Source organism: Botryllus schlosseri, chromosome 3 (assembly GCF_051294905.1).
Source record: "Botryllus schlosseri isolate E-star chromosome 3, Bs_hap1, whole genome shotgun sequence".
Classification (NCBI taxonomy): domain Eukaryota; kingdom Metazoa; phylum Chordata; class Ascidiacea; order Stolidobranchia; family Styelidae; genus Botryllus; species Botryllus schlosseri.
Window position 1 is genome coordinate 15,332,555 of NC_137238.1, and position 21,635 is coordinate 15,354,189.

The window sequence follows — 21,635 nt, forward strand, 5'->3', positions numbered from 1 at the left end:
AGAGATAACGTGAACAGTCTGCATTACAAACTTCGCTATCCACGGAGTTCCGTATTTCATAAATAAAATTTGCGCATATGTCTCGAGTCATTTTTCCGCCTAGCTTCTTCTAGCTGGCGAAGTTGAAGTAAATTCTTCGCTTCATGAACTTCAAATTCTCAGCATTGCGCAAAAACACGTTGAGTGAAAGTCGCCAAACAAGTAATATCCACGAGCAACAATCGATATTAACGCTGGCCTGTAATCAAATCGTTCTGGAGAGCTAATTATCAATTTTGGAGATTCTGATTCGCCACATTCTTTTGTAAAGTCCCTCCCTCTTGGTCTATATATTTTACGTCAGGGGTTCCCAAACTTCGAGTCGCAACCCCAATGGTGTCGATTGCCCATTCTATGGGGTCGCGGAGACGATAATTAAATACCAATGACTATTACAAGAACGACAATTTAGCTGTTGCTGCCGTCGGCTAATTTCTAAAGATTCTAGTTCCTTTTTCAAAACAGAAGACAAAATAAACTCCGAGAAATGCAACCCGATACGCCCGACAGATCAGTCGAAGCGTAATTTCAAACTCTCGCCTACTATATCGTAAGAATGGTGTCTGGCCATCACTATGAATGTTAACGTTGAAGCGAGAGCTCCGTTTATTGCGAGCGAAGTTAGTAACTGACGAGTTAACGCATCAACATGCATGCATTGAAAAGGGACGCGGAAACATTCACAAATTGGCAATCAAATAATCACACGATCGACGAGCGCGTCTTGTAGAGCCGCTACACCATCCCCCTCCAGCGGCGGGGATCCTCAGGAACCGTAGCGAGATGGAGGATGCCTGTTGCGTTTCGATCTTCTTGCATTTTGAAGATCGCGCGGTTGCTCGATCTCACTTGGTTGCCGCGGTGGTCTGCCCCGTCTTGCAGGTTGTGCTACTTCCACTGGTTCGTTTAGATCCATATACGCCGGCTTTAGACGATCGACGGACACCACTTCTGTTCTGCCGCCCATGGATATCGTAAATGATTTCTTCAGAACCTTGTACGGTCCGTCGTAAGGTTTGGTCAACGGTGGTCGGTGTGCATCCTTTCGAATGAACACGTATGTGCATTCTTTCAAACTTCCGGGGACTGCGGTTTTTGACGTGCCGTGTCGTGACATAGGACGTGGAAGGAGATTTCGATTCCTGTAACGTTGGCAAATCCCGATGTGCGCTTTCTCCTGAAAAAGAAACAAAATCGCCGGGAACCGTCAATGGAGCACCGTATACAAGTTCGGCCGAAGAGGCGTCCAAATCCTCTTTGGGTGTTGTGCGGATGCCTAAAAGAACCCATGGTAGCTCATCCAGCCAGTTTGGACCAGTGAGTCTTGCCATAAGGGAACTTTTCAAATGTCTATGGAAGCGTTCCACGAGGCCATTGGCTTGCGGGTGGAAACTAGTCGTTCTGTGTAGGATCACGCCTAGCAGCTGATTGAGTTGGGCCCATAAATGCGAAGTAAATTGCGGTCCTCGGTCGGAGGAAATGTGTGCTGGAATACCGAAGCGTGCCACCCAGTTGGCGATGAATGCCCTAGCGCACGTTAATGTCGTCGAGTCCTCCATTGGTATCGCCTCCGGCCAGCGAGTGAAACGATCTACTACTGTCAGCAGGTACGTTTTACCTTGTGACATTGGCAATGGTCCCACGATGTCAATGTTTACCGACTGAAAACGAGAAGTTGTGGGTGGATAATTCGCTAGCGGTGCCCGGATGTGTGTGTGTACTTTAGCGCGTTGACACGGAACACATTGTTTGCCCATAATCCGACCTCTTTCTTCAACCCATGCCATACAAATTTTGATGCCACCAGTTTTCGTGTTGTTCTGATCGAAGGATGCGAGAGTCCGTGTACAACTTCAAAGACTTTCCTTCGCCAAGAGCGAGGGACTACTGGACGTGGCGTACCTCTAGAAGTGTCGCAAAGTAAGGTAAGGCCGGCCGTTCCAAGCGGAACGTTTTCGATGCGTAGATTTGATATTGCCGTACGATATGCTTGTACCTCCGGGTCAAGCTGGGCTTTCGCCATTGCCTCATAATCTAAGTCGAGTAACGGGTTCTGTACATTAGAAATTGCAATTCGCGAAACAGCGTCAGCTACACGATTGTTTTTCCCATCAATGTGCTGAATATCTGTGGTATACTCAGAGATTGCCGACAGGTGACGTTGCTGACGCGCCGACCAAGGCTCTGATATCTTCGCAAATGCGAACGTCAGTGGCTTGTGGTCAGTAAAGGCTGTAAAGTTGCGGCCCTCAAGAAAATACCGGAAGTGTCGAATGGCAAGGTGCAGAGCCAACAATTCCCGATCCAAAGCACTGTACTTGAGCTCCGGTGGTCGGAGGTGTTTACTGAAGAACGCTAATGGCCTCCAGCGTTGGTCTATGAATTGCTCCAAAACTGCCCCAACTGCGTATTGCGAGGCATCGACCGTCAAAGCAGTCTTTGCATCTGGTAAAGGATGATGGAGAAGTGCAGAGCTGGCTAGAGCTTCTTTTGCTCTTGCCATTGCAGTGTCCATCTCAGTTGTCCAAAGTAGCGTTTTTGGATTTCCAGAAAGAGCACCATAGAGAGGCATCATGATTTTCGCTGCCTCGGGTATGAACCGATGATAAAAATTGATCATCCCCGTAAATTCCTGAAGGCCTTTCACTGTCGTGGGCCGGGGAAATTTCAAAATTGCGTCTACCTTTCCGGGTAGTGGTTTAGCACCGTGATTATCGACCCGGTGGCCAAGGAAATCTATGGCGGGTTTTCCGAACTGGCATTTATCGATGTTTATGACAAGTCCGTGCTTGGATAGCCTTCCAAAAAGTTCAAGAAGATGTCGTTTGTGTTGTGAGAGTGATTCGCTCGCTACCAAGATGTCGTCGAGGTAGACAAAGACAAAATCAAGTGACTGGCAAACCATGTCCATCATTCGCTGAAATGTCTGCGCTGCGTTTTTAAGCCCGAATGGCATGCGTAGGAATTCGAACAATCCGAATGGTGTGGTGATGGCCGTTTTCGGAATGTCATCCGGTGCCACGGGAACCTGATGGTAGCCTCGTACCAAGTCGATTTTAGAAAAGACATTTGATCCCGCGAGACGCGCGGTGAAGTCTTGAAGATGTGGGATGGGGTAACGGTCTGGTTGCGTGGCGGTATTAAGACGCCTGTAATCTCCACAAGGCCGCCAACCTCCGGAACCCTTGGGCACCATGTGCAAAGGCGAAGACCATTGACTCGAAGAACGGCGGATGATTCCCAACTCCAGCATTTTATTGAACTCAGTTTGTGCGATGGCGAGTTTATCAGGTGCCAATCGTCTTGCACGAGAATGAATAGGCTGTCCGGTAGTTGAGATGAGATGCTCCACCTTGTGCTTGGGTTGTACATGCGTAAAATGCGGGGTAATAATCTCGGGAAATTCGGCTAAGATTTGCGCGTAGCAAGACCTTCCCGTGCTGACAGAATTAAGCCCAAGCGAAACGTGTTCACTAATACCGAGAGGAACGCTGGTTAGGGAATGCAAATGAATAAGGCGATGGTGTTTGACATCAACCAGCAAATCTTGCGCCCTAAGGAAATCTGCTCCCAGCAACGGCTGGGACACGTCAGCCAAAGTAAATTCCCAACCATATTTGCCTGACGGGAAAACCAAAGAAAGACGCTTGGTTCCGTAAGTACGTATGATGCTTCCGTTCGCGGCCGTAAGCAGCGGACCAGAGGTTTTGTGTCTCCGTTCGAGCCTGGTGGGTGGGAATACGCTCACTTCCGCCCCGGTATCGACAAGAAAAAGGAAGTTGAACCTCAGGTCTTGCAGGTAAAATAATTTATTGCCGGTTGCCCCGTTTACTGCGGACAACCGGCTTTGTCGTTTTCCTGCTGCCAAGCACAGGGAGGGCAACATTGTCGTGCCTTCTTGCCAAATCGTCGATGGTAGAAGCACAAGTTTGAAACCGTTTCCGTCGTATTAGGACTGGTCGGTTTGTTCTTACTCAATTTACTAATTCTGTAATCGCTGGATCTCGATAGCCACATTTGATCAGCCCGCTGAGCCAAATCTCGGGGGTAATCTAGATCCTCTTTTGCCAGCACTATCCGTATGTTTTCCGGCATTTGCTGTAAGAATAAGTATTTGAAAAGGAAGCAGGGGTGATGATCTCCTAGCAGTGCGAGCATTTCGTCCATCATCTCTGTCGGTTTTCTGTCGCCAAGAGGTGACATATTTAACAGACGTGCGGCCCGCTCTGGTGGAGACATGGCGAAGGACTGTAATAACCTGCTTTTGATTTTGTTGTACTTCTCTGCCTGCGGAGGATTGTCCAATAGTTCTATCAGACGTTTTGCTGTGGTCTGATCTAAAGCTGAAACTACGTAATAGAATTTGGTTTCATCCGCAGTAACTCCTTTCAAGGCGAACTGTGCTTCCGCCTGTCGAAACCAAACTCGTGGTTCCTCCGCCCAAAAGGTTGGGAGCTTAACAGCTACTGCATTCTGATTGCCTGCTTGCTGATCCATGCTCGTAGTGCAGGAATACGTTCCTGCCTGTCGGGGTCACCAATGAAGCGAGAGCTCCGTTTATTGCGAGCGAAGTTAGTAACTGACGAGTTAACGCATCAACATGCATGCATTGAAAAGGGACGCGGAAACATTCACAAATTGGCAATCAAATAATCACACGATCGACGAGCGCGTCTTGTAGAGCCGCTACAACGTGTCGGGAGCGTAGAAATCAATAGAACGATAATATTTCTTGCCAGGCAAACTACAAATGACAGCGATCGTCCTATATGAATTAACAGTATAATATATATACACAGTACACACGTTCGGAGTCGCCGAATAACTTTTAGGCTAGGGCTACCATACGTCCTCTTTTAGGAGGATTTGTCCTCTTTTTTGACTTTTTTGAAAGTGTCCTCGGAGGACGCCCTTTCGTCCTCTCTATTGAGATTTTGTCCTCTTTTTTGAAAATTTAGGTCATATTTAGAGCAAAATGTGAGTGATATGCCGTAAATTAGCACAGCAGTGACGCTCAAACGGTATTTTGAGCTCTGAGCGAAAAGATGACTTTTTTTTAGTCAATCACCCGGCAATGTGGAGGAAGAAACGGTATTTTGGGCTCTGAGCGAGAAAGTTGACCTTTTTTTTAGTCAACCGATCACAAAGTGGGAAAAGTTCACCGAATTTTGAGAATTCTTCTCCGGTTTTGCAAGTCTCAAATTTCTGAAAAAGTGTCCTCTTTTTAGATTTCAAAAATATGGTAAGCCTATTATAGGTCGTTATCAGTATTTCAGGTGACGCGGAATTTTCCGCAGCAGTAATTGACTACTTCGATTTGATACGGATAGAAATCGTTCCACAAGTCCTACGCACGTTGCTGTAGTACTGTATGATGGAGGTTGACGAGTTCATGATCGCATGATTGGTAATACTGCGCAAATAGCCCTTTTTCTCCCATGGGCCGTGGGTAGGCTTGAGAGAAGGTGCTTCAGGGATGGGCAAACTTTTCAGCACGCGGGCCGCATTCAACATCTGAATCCATTGGCATGCCGCACTATCTTAAATTTTTATTATTAGCTAAAGTGCAATATTTTTATGTATTTACATAGGGACCAGGGAATTATGGAGATAATATCTATGTATATTAGGGTTGTCCAAAATTTGGAAAATATTACAAATCCGTAGTTGTAATGTCTTATACTATAGATTATTGATAAAAAAAACGACAATGGGCCTAAAAGAAGCTCACAGGAAAGCCGTTTAGATTTCGTGCAAAGCGTCTGAAAGTAGCTGCCGAAGAATGGGCATGTCACCGACCGTAGAACGGCGAGAAGACTAGTAATCTCACAACCACGGCTCTTGATTGGCTAATAGGCTATGCTTCAATGATCACCACAGCGCATTGTGGGTAGGTTGACGGATAATGTTTTAGGGTTAATTCAGGGTATGTTGAGGTACGAAATACGTGATGAGCAAGCAACAGCTGCTTCACAAAAAACGTCTAAAGCATGCCCGCTTTATTGTGAAGGAAACCGCTGCAGCCTATATGCCTCGTTTTCATCGAGGGAAAGCAAAGGCGCTTAGGCAAGTGGCGACGAATTTCTAGTTTATGGATGGATTTATCATTATGGACTGCACATATAAAGCTTAATAATGATACTACAAGCTGTGTGATATTACTGGGCTCAGGTTGTAGTACATAGTTGAAGTTTTGAGATCTCTGAGGATCGGCCGATTCAACGGGTTATGCATGGCACTAATCAGATGCTTAATAAGATCACACAAATTATAGTGCTATTGTTAAGATTTGTATTGAATGATGATATATCCCTTCTGCAACTAGGAATTCGTTCGCCACTTACATAAGCGCCTTTGCTTTCGCTCGATGAAAACAATACATGTAGGATACAGCGGTTTCCTTCATAATAAAGGACGTTTTTGTGAGCCAGCTGTTGTTTGTTTGTCATGTATTTCGTACCTCACCATGCCCTGAATTAATCCTAAATCATTATCTGCCAACATACCTACAATGCGCTTCCAGAATCGCCGCCGGTAGCAGACTCATTGATCACCTGATGCGCAAGCTGCTGCTGACGTGATCATTGAACCATGGCTGATTAGCCAATCAAGAGCCGTGGTTTCGTGATTAATAGTCTTCTCGTCGGTCTATGGTCGGTGGCACGCCCATTCTTCGGCAGCTACGTTCAAACGCTTCGCACGAAATCTTAACGGCTTTCCTGTGACCTTCTTTTTAGCCCATTGTTTTTTTTAATCAATGATCCATAGAATGAGACATTACAACGGAGCATTTTCAAGATTTTCCAAATTTTGACAACCCTATTGTATATATTCAAAATTAATGAAATAATATTGCACACGCTTCAGAAACATTGACAAGATGTTTAAGCTTGTCGTCCTCAGTAAGCAATTTGGTAAAATTTGGAATGAAAGGTTGCAGTGTCAATTAGTAAAAGAGGATGTAAATTTTAATCTGTGAGAAACGATCTGTTCGTCGATTTGCTGATTCTACTTTTGGTTTACCGCCAGGACAGGTAATGCTGAGAGCATCATAACCAAGATACCTTAAATATACGCTTCAACAATATATAAAAATAAATATAAAATACTTTTACACATATTGAGGACATATCTATACCTAACACGCGCGCGAATAGGTGTCGCAAATACAGTATTAAAAGTAATAAAATTGCTGGATTGACCTATTTTAGAACGCACTCATGATACGAGTTTCCGTTTTGAATTTCTGTGATGTTTACCAACTGAAACCTTTGAAAATGCGTAGGCCTTGAGATCAGGCTACTATGTCAGCAATAAAATAAACATCATAATAAGACTATAACTTATCATTGCCGTGAGGAAATATATTTAGGAGGGTCAGAGATTTCTAGAAATCCCTGAGAAAGGTATGGCCATGTGGCTGCAAAAAATACATTTTAGTACGCATTATATTTTCTTGAGGCGTTCGCGGACCGCACAAAACGGTGTTCCGGGCCGCAGGCGGACCGCCAGCCATAGTTTGCCCACCCCTGTTAGAGTCTATTCAGTAATCAGCACGCCAAATTGAGCGGGGGCGCGTAAAATTTTCTAATCGAAATTTTTGGTCGCGACGATTAAAAGTTTGGGAACCCCTGTTCTATACGTCATATTTAATTGTCATGTTGATCTCAAGTAAGTAGATTTGACAGATTTAAAATATGAGAAAAACCATCGGCACGATCAGAACTAAATGCTCAAACATAAAACTTTTGACCAACTACTTTTCGGTAACTTGCGCTACGCTATCTTCCATTCACGTTTTCAAATTACGCGTGAAAGTAAAAAAAACTTGCAGCCCCCACAAAATTTGCCGAGCCTGTGCGACCACACTTTTGTCCCAAGTAAGGCTACCCCATTTTTCTAACCCCAGGTGTGTGATCAAATCACCTGCCTGTACGAAATGGAATACAAATATGCCAACGGGAATGCAAAAATGCCAACCAATACACTGCTTGAGTTTTCTAAAAAAAGGAAATTTCGTGCCTGCGTACTGCGTACTCAGAAATCAATGACCAAGCTATGTTAACCTAGCAGCACACCAAGACAACAGCATCTCCCTTGTATCTAATTACGTACTTTTCAAAATCTATCAGTTGGTCTACAAGGAGTAGGCAATTCGCTACCAGTGCATACAGAAAACCGGTTTGAAGTGGGAGAATTATGCTCCTTATTCGTCTATATAGACTACGGTCTGGATAAAATCGTCACCACATGATCAGGTGCATTGCTGATGCTGGTAAGCCGTAATTCCAAGGTCATTGATCACCCAGGCAATTGCAGGAATGAGATGCAATTTTAGTTTTATAAATCCTGTAAGTGGTTTCGTAACTACTGCGTTGAAGTAAGTGATTTAGCTCGTACGTGTACAGTACACTTCACAACCAGCATTTCAATACATTAATGAGATGATGATTGCCTTTCCTAATGGCATGATCATGATATCTTTGGGATGCGTACGATTTTACATTAGAGTAATTGAGGGATACACCACTTGACTCTTCATATAATTACTAGAGGTTTGCCGGTTCGGGATTTCGGATTCTAACCGGAAAGAAACCCGGACGTTTTTCTGAAATGTATAGGATAGGATCCGGATGCTCATTGTTGACCGGATCCGTACCAGGACTGGATTTTAAATTTCCAGTGTTGAAAAATGTCTTCCTGTTTGGTTACTTCGGTGTTTGGTAAGAGCATGGCCTCGACTCGGCTGGTTACCAGACATGGGGTGATTACTTCATGAATGTAATCGATTGCGATTACAATTGCTTCTGAATCACGCGATTACGATTACGATTACGATTACAGCAAAATCAGGAAGTAGTCGATTACGATTACGATTACATTGGAAAAGTAATCACGATTACAATTATTTTGCATCGCAGTAGTTGTATTGGAAGACAATACATGGATTGCGCTGAAAAGGCCTAATGATATAACCAGGGTTGCCATCGACATGGACCCAAAAATAAGGACAGTCCAAAAATTATATTAGCATGAAAAAGCGTTTTTGTATATACTTTGTATTTATACGAGGCTGGCAAGTAGTTATGTAGATCGCTCGTGATTCGCCATTGTTTCTTATGGCGGGGTCGCATGCTAACGCGAAAACCGGGGGTGGCATGCTAACGTTTTCGTCTTATGGCGGGGTGGCATGCTAACGTTTTCGTCTTATGGCGGGGTGGCATGCTATAACGTTTTCGTCTTATGGCGGGGGTGGCATGCTAACGTTTTCGTCTTATGGCGGGGGTGGCATGCTAACGTTTTCGTCTTATGGCGGGGGTGACATGCTAACGTTTTCGTCTTATGGCGGGGGTGGCATGCTAACGTTTTCGTCTTATGGCGGGGTGACATGCTAACGTTTTCGTCTTATGGATGCGGTCGCATGATAACGCGAAACTCGTGGTGGCATGCTAATGTTTTTTGGTATACGTGCGGCGACATGCTAACGACGATAAATGTGTCTGTCATGTATTCTTACGGGATCTGTGGCGACTCGCCATGTGTTCTTATGGGCGCGGTCGTGATTCGTACTTTCAGGCATCTCTCGCGCGGTGTTGAATATGTACGAGTCACCAACAATAACCGCACAAACGGAAACGTGGCTTGTTGTGAGGATTAAGCAGTGCGACCTATATTCCGAATGACCTGCGCGCTGAATTATTTCCCGGCCAGCCGCTACTATCGATTATTACACTAGACCAGTCAGTGTGAAATAGTTTGATCGTAAATTATGATATATGATGTCGTAGTTTAGTCGTGTCAAATGACCGATCGTGTTCTCTTTCGCTACTGATTGCTAGCTGAATATTACTTTCGGCTTATTCGCTGTTTCGCGCCTACAGAATAGTCTGCTGTTCACAACCGCAACTTCATCGCGATAGCACAATTTTCACACCTCGATCAGTAGAACAACACCGCACTAACCCAGTTGTCGAAACACATAGGTCATACATTTTACGTGAAATATTGTATTGTGGTATACAAATATGCAAACTATTCTTTCAATTCGACAAGTCTAGTTAACTGATCGATTTTCAAGCTGCCGACACAGTTTTTAACACGAGTGAGTTGATATTTCTTCCCGGATACGAGCGAGGCTTTGTTCCATTGATCCAACACCACCTCGCCAGTATCATCCTTCAACGTAAAACTGTATAATTTCAACTCCTTTCTGGCACCAGAATTAACCATCTTCTCCTCTCGAGAAACACAAGTAGCGGCGATCGAGACGTATTCATCTTTATTTCCGTATACCGATTCACAGGTCAATAATGGGTATTCTTCAGTCGTATGTCTCGATTTTCCATGTAAAGTTACTGACGAAGCCCGACCAAGTAATACAGCGGGTTTTCCAGTAAATTTATCAATTTGAACCCAACCGGATTTGACCATGAGTTTTTTTCGTTTGGTGAATGCTTTCTCAATGTTCCCGAACAAATCACGATTGAAACACGTGAAAGATATTTCTTCGTTATTGCCATCGATGAATATACCTTTGAGATATCGGCTAACGCCACCTCTTTTGGGTGATGAGACGAATTTGACGCCGACGTGAAAATTTGAAGCGGCTCCGACTTGCATACTGCTGACGCTGTTCGATGTCATATCGTTTGGTAAAGTGAGAGTCATCAACAAGGTTTGAAACCTTACAACTCGATCAGTGATTTTTTATTCAACTGTAAAATAAGTTAATATTTTGTAAGACACAACAATTATTGCTCGGGTAATGTGACATTGAGATTACCAAATTGTATATTGAGTATACGAGATTTGAATGTTTGACTAGTGATAGACTGAAAAATATCTCGCAAGAGAATCCATGTGTTATAATGCAGGCTATCGTTATACAAACAAACTCAATACGGAATACCTATTAACCAATTGGTCCACAACCCGAGATTCGAGTGTTCGATCAGTGCTCCATAAAAATTATTTTCATGCATACCAACTCTTGCGCTGTGGTGAAGGGTGTTATGATATGAGCAAAGTTTTAATAAACACCAATATCAGCACCCTGATTGAGAAAAAACTTGATTCGTATGTATGAAAAGTGTTTGATTGGGAATTTATCTATTTCTCACAATCCCGCCACTGTTTTGAGGACTGGTGTTATATGATTATTAAATAATATTTCACAAACTCAAGCCGCTGTTTTGAGGACTGGTGTTATCTGATTATTAAATAATATTTCACAAACTCAACCCTAATCGTAAGACTTGAGAGAAATCACGTATTCGCTTGATGATAACACGCATGCGACAAAAAACATCACCGCGATTTTGTAAACTGATCATACTAATCAGGGTATTTACCATCACGCTTCTAGAATAGGATTGACTACTAAAGGTAAATTAAGATAATCCAAAATGAAATATCTCAACTTTGACTTTGACTCTGAATTGAAATAGATTGACAAGCATAACTACCAACTTTCACCCACTCACATTTCGAAATTATACGCACATTGATTTGAAACAAGTAATGTAACATTACAACTCTATTCCCGATCCAGCTTTCCGTTTGTCAAAGAGACATTTTAACATCTTACCATACTCAAAAGAATTATTCACAACATTAACAAGTGTTAAAAATCTAGTTTCCACTTACTTGATTATATCAGTACAACTAGCAAACTTGAATTAATTCATCTGGTTGTATTCATATGACCGATAATTTTTATCCCACTGTAAAGGTTGTTATACTATTCTACAAGACAAAGTAATTATTCCTCGATATATTTTGGAAGACAAAAGTAATTTCTACTCGGTGTAGGTGGCTTGAGATTAACATACTATGTTTGAGTGTACGAGATTTGCAAGTCTGATCAACGTAGTTGGGAATTCGTTTCTTACAATCGAACGCAGGTGTTATATTAAAAATTATCATGATGTAAACATAAGGATTGACACATTGATTTGACATATGAGGTTTTGTAACGGTCTATCATGACTTAATTATTAAATTATTCACGATAATTAGACCCGGTGTTGTGGTAAAGATTATTATGACAGCAACAAACTTTTCACTACCACGGTTATTACCATATTGAGTTATAAAACTATTCGTGTATGAAATGTTTTTGATTGGTAAATTATTCCACCTTGGTACAAATCACTCTGCGTATCGCGGATGTCAGAAAATATTTTACAAATGTAATTGTTTCCAGTTACCGAGACTAAAGATGACACAACAATTTCGTTTGGAATATCTTTACTGGACGCATCCTATTCTACTAGACTTGAGTAATACACAAAACTCATAGCGTTAACAAAATCACAATAGGCGCTACACAAAAATCTACAAAATGTGTTTGTATTGTTACTCAAAGTAGTGATCATAAATTATCATTTGAATAAGTAATTGTAATCATAAAACCAAACTTGTGAAGGTCATTACCATAACAAAAGAATATTACCGGAAATTAACTCTTTAAATCAAACCATAAGGAAATTTCACTCAGTCATCGGATTATGATATTAAACAGCGTCGCTTAATCGACGTAGATCGTTTTTCTAAATGCAAATCATACCTGACCAACAGAAAACAATTTTCACTCACCTTGTAATGAAACCAAGTGGTGGACCTTCGTTCAATATTTTGTTTGTGTCAAATACTTTGCAATAAACACATTTGAGTGGTTGAGCTTTACATCATCAAGCTGTCGTCTGTAAATCGAGATCACATCCGACTTGTAACTCTATCGTTTACCTAACCGAGTTGTATGCACAGTTTGATATTTTTTGTTATTTGGTAATTGCTGAATATACGACTTCGAAATACTGCGTTGATCGTAATTTCCATCATCGTAATAATCGAAGTACATTTGTGTCGAATTCGTAACAGCCGACTATGACATGATAAATTTTTGACAAGTTATGCTTGGAAGATTGGTTGTATATCACGAAAAATAATTACCGCTCATATTGATACTGTTATCCGTTGTTCGGTATTTTCAAACGAGTAAAATTTATTACTTGAGTTACTCCGCTTAATGCAAATGTAAACACAACCGTCTTTCAACATCACAAAAACATCGATACAAAGTATACAATCAAACGCAACAAGTTTTACTTTTGTAGGTTGTGTATGATTATCCTGCATAACTCATTTCTTACCAAAGCCATATGAAATATATTCATGTTACACGAAAATATTCCCATGCTACAAACCTATGCAATGATTGGTGGTGCTTTCAAAATGTTTCGATACCTCAAGAACTTTATTGTCTCAATGGATGTTCATGTATCTTAATATTCAAATAGTTCAACACAGAACTAATACGAACAGAAACATCAGAGTTGTTTACACAAAAGTTTGTATGTGTACAGTATGTGAATACCATGTGTAAGTCCAGCACAATTGTGGTATCCATCCGGGTTTAGTTAACACAATTTACGACACCGAGGTCACCTCATCTTTCGTTAGACAACAAACCAAGGCTTCAGGATATGTCCATGTCATACCAATAAATCAGCTACTCCAACAACAGAGTGCATATGTTTTCTAGTTACGGTGCTTACATCTTACACACAAATCAATCTACCTTGCTAACAAAAAGTGGTGAGTCATCATATGGTTGCCCTAGCAACAAAAACATACTATCATACAAAATGATCGTTATAGTCACCAACGGTACATCGTACAAGTAACAAGTCTCGAGAATCCAGTTATTCAAAAAACGTGAAAGTATTTCTACACCAAGTCGTTATGTTGACGAAAGCGTATATTGTAATATCATGATCGATTTGCATTCGTTGGTCACAAACTGTCACTACTCTAAATAATTCTTTTTCACTCAAAAACATACTTGTCACCATTCGTTTTCATCAAGCACGAGTTCAAGAAACTTACTACGACATGAATTTTTTATTTTTATGTTGTGTAAATAGGTAATAATTAATTCAAGTAACACTATATCAACATCATCGAGTTGTGCTAATAGATTTACATGTGGTCTTGTGGTTTTCGTCGGGACATACAGCACGAACTAACTGTAGACTCCTCTCTGTTGTACAGCTACTCGGTAATCGAAATGCATTAACATGTAAACAACGATCTTGTTTCGTCACACCAAAAATATGTTCACTGTCGCGATACTCCGCACAAGACGTGCATAGCCTTTTCACACTCGTAATAGTATACCAACGGCTACCGACGACAACGTTTAACAATACCAACGACACTGAACCCACGACGTTTACCTATGTAAAATTACCACTTTCACTTGCCAGTCCATCGTTTACCTGACTAAACATATTATTTTCCTTTGGAGATCTGACGTTTACCCAGAGTAAGAAACCATTTTCACTTGTAAATATATTTTTTCCTCGGCTAACAAACCTTTTTTCACTTGGAAATATATTTTTTCCTGAGCAACAAACCTTTTTCACTTGGAAATATATTTTTTCTCTGGGTAACAAACCTTTTTCACTTGTAAATATATTTTTTCTTTGGGTAACAAACCTTTTTCACTTGGAAATATATTTTTTCTCTGGGTAACAAACCTTTTTCACTTGGAAATATTTTTTTCTTCTTGGTAACAATCCTTTTTCACTTGGAAATATATTTTTTCTCTGGGTAACAAACCTTTTTCACTTGGAAATATATTTTTTCTTTGGGTAACAAACCTTTTTCACTTGGAAATATTTTTTTTTCTGGGTAACAACCCTTTTTCACTTGGAAATATATTTTTTCTCTGGATAACAAACCTTTTTCACTTGGAAATACATTTTTTCCCTGGGTAACAATATCATTTTCGTTTTGAAAACTGACAACCACTCCGGCCAATTTGATAGTTTTGTATATTGTTACAACGGACAGTGACAAAATATACATCAACAACGACTCCGATACATTTGTGTAATCGCATACTCACTTGTTCTGGTGCATCCCATCAAAATCGACGGTTAGCCACACACACACACACACACACACACACACACACACAATAACAATGCACTATTTCGATATGAATGCGATGTCCGGGTTCGTGCTTTAGATTTTCCAGAACCAATCCGTCTAAAGTTGTAATCCCCCCGCATTTGTTAACTGGTTGATACACGGATAACAATCTTCGTAAAATGTAGGAACGCATACTACCCATCGTGCTAACGATTCCAGGTTACTTGTGATTAATTTCGTTGCTCACCCTATACAGATTATACGTACAGCGATATGTAGCGGTAATCGATTTGGTCAATACATATCGCCCCATTCAGTATGGAATTACAAGCCCAATACAGGTCAGTTCATAACCGGATCCGGATATTCAATGCAAAGCGATAAAGCAGAACCAATGACCAAATGTAATTAAACATGTAGATTCACAACCCTTGATTTTTTTTCGTGAAAAATGACAATACATATCGAATATATATTTTACGATGGTTCAACCTTACCAAGTATTCACGTAAATGTGGTTTATGACATTACATACAATGTATCAGTGTATCAATGTTGGGTGTTTATGCACACATCGGTATGACCCATAGACAACATCATCATACCCTCCAGGACTTCGTTATTGCATCGTGAGGTCAATAAAATCAATCGGTGGCATAGACGACAGAAGGCTTGGAGATCCAATGTAAAATTCAGACAAACAAACGGATATATTTGTCCATCTTGGTTATTCACTCAACTACCATTGGTGCTCTCGATACAGCGAACGGTACAGTATGCAACGCATATCATTAGAGTGATATATCCACAGGTAAATATGGGGGCCTGGCCACAATAATTGTACGACGCCGACAAATCGATGCACGCAAGGTGTGGTTGATAATAATTGTTTCATGTGTCAAAGAGACAGCACTCTCTCGTAAAGGTTAGCAGATCCCACAGAAACACACCTTGGATTACATTATCAAATCGATTTTAAACTTAAACCGAATCACCGGTGTTGAGAGTAGTGATATCCGATTTTTCGAATATTCATATCGACTTAGTGAACGATCGGTAACGACACTTATCATAAACATTATGAATATTAGTAATTCCAGTCGTATCTATCTTGTGTTGTTACAAGTTGCTAAAACCATCGAGTGAATCAGTGAACGGATAGTAATCTGGGTTATATCTCGATACAATTATTGTGGCCAGGCCCCATATTTACCTGTGGATATATCACTCTAATGATATGCGTTGCATACTGTACCGTTCGCTGTATCGAGAGCACCAATGGTAGTTGAGTGAATAACCAAGATGGACAAATATATCCGTTTGTTTGTCTGAATTTTACATTGGATCTCCAAGCCTTCTGTCGTCTATGCCACCGATTGATTTTATTGACCTCACGATGCAATAACGAAGTCCTGGAGGGTATGATGATGTTGTCTATGGGTCATACCGATGTGTGCATAAACACCCAACATTGATACACTGATACATTGTATGTAATGTCATAAACCACATTTACGTGAATACTTGGTAAGGTTGAACCATCGTAAAATATATATTCGATATGTATTGTCATTTTTCACGAAAAAAAATCAAGGGTTGTGAATCTACATGTTTAATTACATTTGGTCATTGGTTCTGCTTTATCGCTTTGCATTGAATATCCGGATCCGGTTATGAACTGACCTGTATTGGGCTTGTAATTCCATACTGAATGGGGCGATATGTATTGACCAAACCGATTACCGCTACATATCGCTGTACGTATAATCTGTATAGGGTGAGCAAGGAAATTAATCACAAGTAACCTGGAATCGTTAGCACGATGGGTAGTATGCGTTCCTACATTTTACGAAGATTGTTATCCGTGTATCAACCAGTTAACAAATGCGGGGGGATTACAACTTTAGACGGATTGGTTCTGGAAAATCTAAAGCACGAACCCGGACATCGCATTCATATCGAAATAGTGCATTGTTATTGTGTGTGTGTGTGTGTGTGTGTGTGTGTGTGTGTGTGTGTGTGGCTAACCGTCGATTTTGATGGGATGCACCAGAACAAGTGAGTATGTGATTACACAAATGTATCGGAGTCGTTGTTGATGTATATTTTGTCACTGTCCGTTGTAACAATATACAAAACTATCAAATTGGCCGGAGTGGTTGTCAGTTTTCAAAACGAAAATGGTATTGTTACCCAGGGAAAAAATGTATTTCCAAGTGAAAAAGGTTTGTTATCCAGAGAAAAAATATATTTCCAAGTGAAAAAGGGTTGTTACCCAGAAAAAAAAATATTTCCAAGTGAAAAAGGTTTGTTACCCAAAGAAAAAATATATTTCCAATTGAAAAAGGTTTGTTACCCAGAGAAAAAATATATTTCCAAGTGAAAAAGGATTGTTACCAAGAAGAAAAAAATATTTCCAAGTGAAAAAGGTTTGTTACCCAGAGAAAAAATATATTTCCAAGTGAAAAAGGTTTGTTACCCAAAGAAAAAATATATTTCCAAGTGAAAAAGGTTTGTTACCCAGAGAAAAAATATATTTCCAAGTGAAAAAGGTTTGTTGCTCAGGAAAAAATATATTTCCAAGTGAAAAAAGGTTTGTTAGCCGAGGAAAAAATATATTTACAAGTGAAAATGGTTTCTTACTCTGGGTAAACGTCAGATCTCCAAAGGAAAATAATATGTTTAGTCAGGTAAACGATGGACTGGCAAGTGAAAGTGGTAATTTTACATAGGTAAACGTCGTGGGTTCAGTGTCGTTGGTATTGTTAAACGTTGTCGTCGGTAGCCGTTGGTATACTATTACGAGTGTGTAAAGGCTATGCACGTCTTGTGCGGAGTATCGCGACAGTGAACATATTTTTGGTGTGACGAAACAAGATCGTTGTTTACATGTTAATGCATTTCGATTACCGAGTAGCTGTACAACAGAGAGGAGTCTACAGTTAGTTCGTGCTGTATGTCCCGACGAAAACCACAAGACCACATGTAAATCTATTAGCACAACTCGATGATGTTGATATAGTGTTACTTGAATTAATTATTACCTATTTACACAACATAAAAATAAAAAATTCATGTCGTAGTAAGTTTCTTGAACTCGTGCTTGATGAAAACGAATGGTGACAAGTATGTTTTTGAGTGAAAAAGAATTATTTAGAGTAGTGACAGTTTGTGACCAACGAATGCAAATCGATCATGATATTACAATATACGCTTCCGTCAACATAACGACTTGGTGTAGAAATACTTTCACGTTTTTTGAATAACTGGATTCTCGAGACTTGTTACTTGTACGATGTACCGTTGGTGACTATAACGATCATTTTGTATGATAGTATGTTTTTGTTGCTAGGGCAACCATATGATGACTCACCACTTTTTGTTAGCAAAGTAGATTGATTTGTGTGTAAGATGTAAGCACCGTAACTAGAAAACATATGCACTCTGTTGTTGGAGTAGCTGATTTATTGGTATGACATGGACATATCCTGAAGCCTTGGTTTGTTGTCTAACGAAAGATGAGGTGACCTCGGTGTCGTAAATTGTGTTAACTAAACCCGGATGGATACCACAATTGTGCTGGACTTACACATGGTATTCACATACTGTACACATACAAACTTTTGTGTAAACAACTCTGATGTTTCTGTTCGTATTAGTTCTGTGTTGAACTATTTGATTATTAAGATACATGAACATCCATTGAGACAATAAAGTTCTTGAGGTATCGAAACATTTTGAAAGCACCACCAATCATTGCATAGGTTTGTAGCATGGGAATATTTTCGTGTAACATGAATATATTTCATATGGCTTTGGTAAGAAATGAGTTATGCAGGATAATCATACACAACCTACAAAAGTAAAACTTGTTGCGTTTGATTGTATACTTTGTATCGATGTTTTTGTGATGTTGAAAGACGGTTGTGTTTACATTTGCATTAAGCGGAGTGACTCAAGTAATAAATTTTACTCGTTTGAAAATACCGAACAACGGATAACAGTATCAATATGAGCGGTAATTATTTTTCGTGATATACAACCAATCTTCCAAGCATAACTTGTCAAAAATTTATCATGTCATAGTCGGCTGTTACGAATTCGACACAAATGTACTTCGATTATTACGATGATGGAAATTACGATCAACGCAGTATTTCGAAGTCGTATATTCAGCAATTACCAAATAACAAAAAATATCAAACTGTGCATACAACTCGGTTAGGTAAACGATAGAGTTACAAGTCGGATGTGATCTCGATTTACAGACGACAGCTTGATGATGTAAAGCTCAACCACTCAAATGTGTTTATTGCAAAGTATTTGACACAAACAAAATATTGAACGAAGGTCCACCACTTGGTTTCATTACAAGGTGAGTGAAAATTGTTTTCTGTTGGTCAGGTATGATTTGCATTTAGAAAAACGATCTACGTCGATTAAGCGACGCTGTTTAATATCATAATCCGATGACTGAGTGAAATTTCCTTATGGTTTGATTTAAAGAGTTAATTTCCGGTAATATTCTTTTGTTAGGGTAATGACCTTCACAAGTTGGTTTTATGATTACAATTACTTATTCAAATGATAATTTATGATCACTACTTTGAGTAACAATACAAACACATTTTGTAGATTTTTGTGTAGCGCCTATTGTGATTTTGTTAACGCTATGAGTTTTGTGTATTACTCAAGTCTAGTAGAATAGGATGCGTCCAGTAAAGATATTCCAAACGAAATTGTTGTGTCATCTTTAGTCTCGGTAACTGGAAACAATTACATTTGTAAAATATTTTCTGACATCCGCGATACGCAGAGTGATTTGTACCAAGGTGGAATAATTTACCAATCAAGAACATTTCATACACGAATAGTTTTATAACTCAATATGGTAATAACCGTGGTAGTGAAAAGTTTGTTGCTGTCATAATAATCTTTATCACAACACCGGGTCTAATTATCGTGAATAATTTAATAATTAAGTCATGATAGACCGTTACAAAACCTCATGTGTCAAATCAATGTGTCAATCCTTATGTTTACATCATGATAATTTTTAATATAACACCTGCGTTCGATTGTAAGAAACGAATTCCCAACTACGTTGATCAGACTTGCAAATCTCGTACACTCAAACATAGTATGTTAATCTCAAGCCACCTACACCGAGTAGAAATTACTTTTGTCTTCCAAAATATATCGAGGAATAATTACTTTGTCTTGTAGAATAGTATAACAACCTTTACAGTGGGATAAAAATTATCGGTCATATGAATACAACCAGGTGAATTAATTCAAGTTTGCTAGTTGTACTGATATAATCAAGTAAGTGGAAACTAGATTTTTAACACTTGTTAATGTTGTGAATAATTCTTTTGAGTATGGTAAGATGTTAAAATGTCTCTTTGACAAACGGAAAGCTGGATCGGGAATAGAGTTGTAATGTTACATTACTTGTTTCAAATCAATGTGCGTATAATTTCGAAATGTGAGTGGGTGAAAGTTGGTAGTTATGCTTGTCAATCTATTTCAATTCAGAGTCAAAGTCAAAGTTGAGATATTTCATTTTGGATTATCTTAATTTACCTTTAGTAGTCAATCCTATTCTAGAAGCGTGATGGTAAATACCCTGATTAGTATGATCAGTTTACAAAATCGCGGTGATGTTTTTTGTCGCATGCGTGTTATCATCAAGCGAATACGTGATTTCTCTCAAGTCTTACGATTAGGGTTGAGTTTGTGAAATATTATTTAATAATCAGATAACACCAGTCCTCAAAACAGCGGCTTGAGTTTGTGAAATATTATTTAATAATCATATAACACCAGTCCTCAAAACAGTGGCGGGATTGTGAGAAATAGATAAATTCCCAATCAAACACTTTTCATACATACGAATCAAGTTTTTTCTCAATCAGGGTGCTGATATTGGTGTTTATTAAAACTTTGCTCATATCATAACACCCTTCACCACAGCGCAAGAGTTGGTATGCATGAAAATAATTTTTATGGAGCACTGATCGAACACTCGAATCTCGGGTTGTGGACCAATTGGTTAATAGGTATTCCGTATTGAGTTTGTTTGTATAACGATAGCCTGCATTATAACACATGGATTCTCTTGCGAGATATTTTTCAGTCTATCACTAGTCAAACATTCAAATCTCGTATACTCAATATACAATTTGGTAATCTCAATGTCACATTACCCGAGCAATAATTGTTGTGTCTTACAAAATATTAACTTATTTTACAGTTGAATAAAAAATCACTGATCGAGTTGTAAGGTTTCAAACCTTGTTGATGACTCTCACTTTACCAAACGATATGACATCGAACAGCGTCAGCAGTATGCAAGTCGGAGCCGCTTCAAATTTTCACGTCGGCGTCAAATTCGTCTCATCACCCAAAAGAGGTGGCGTTAGCCGATATCTCAAAGGTATATTCATCGATGGCAATAACGAAGAAATATCTTTCACGTGTTTCAATCGTGATTTGTTCGGGAACATTGAGAAAGCATTCCCCAAACGAAAAAAACTCATGGTCAAATCCGGTTGGGTTCAAATTGATAAATTTACTGGAAAACCCGCTGTATTACTTGGTCGGGCTTCGTCAGTAACTTTACATGGAAAATCGAGACATACGACTGAAGAATA

At 39.8% G+C, this 21,635-nt stretch overlaps 1 protein-coding gene and 1 long non-coding RNA gene across 13 annotated transcripts in view; both read right to left on the bottom strand.

The window, feature by feature from the left end:
* LOC145435869 (uncharacterized) overlaps positions 1 to 21,635 on the bottom strand; it is a 284,669-nt gene that overhangs the window by 253,268 nt on the left and 9,766 nt on the right. The window lies entirely within an intron of this gene.
* Positions 3,264 to 4,726, bottom strand: LOC145435858 (uncharacterized). Its single transcript, XM_080313125.1, has one exon. The coding sequence runs from the start codon at positions 4,534 to 4,536 to the stop codon at positions 3,868 to 3,870; it is 669 nt and encodes a 222-aa protein (XP_080169251.1). The 5' UTR covers positions 4,537 to 4,726; the 3' UTR covers positions 3,264 to 3,867.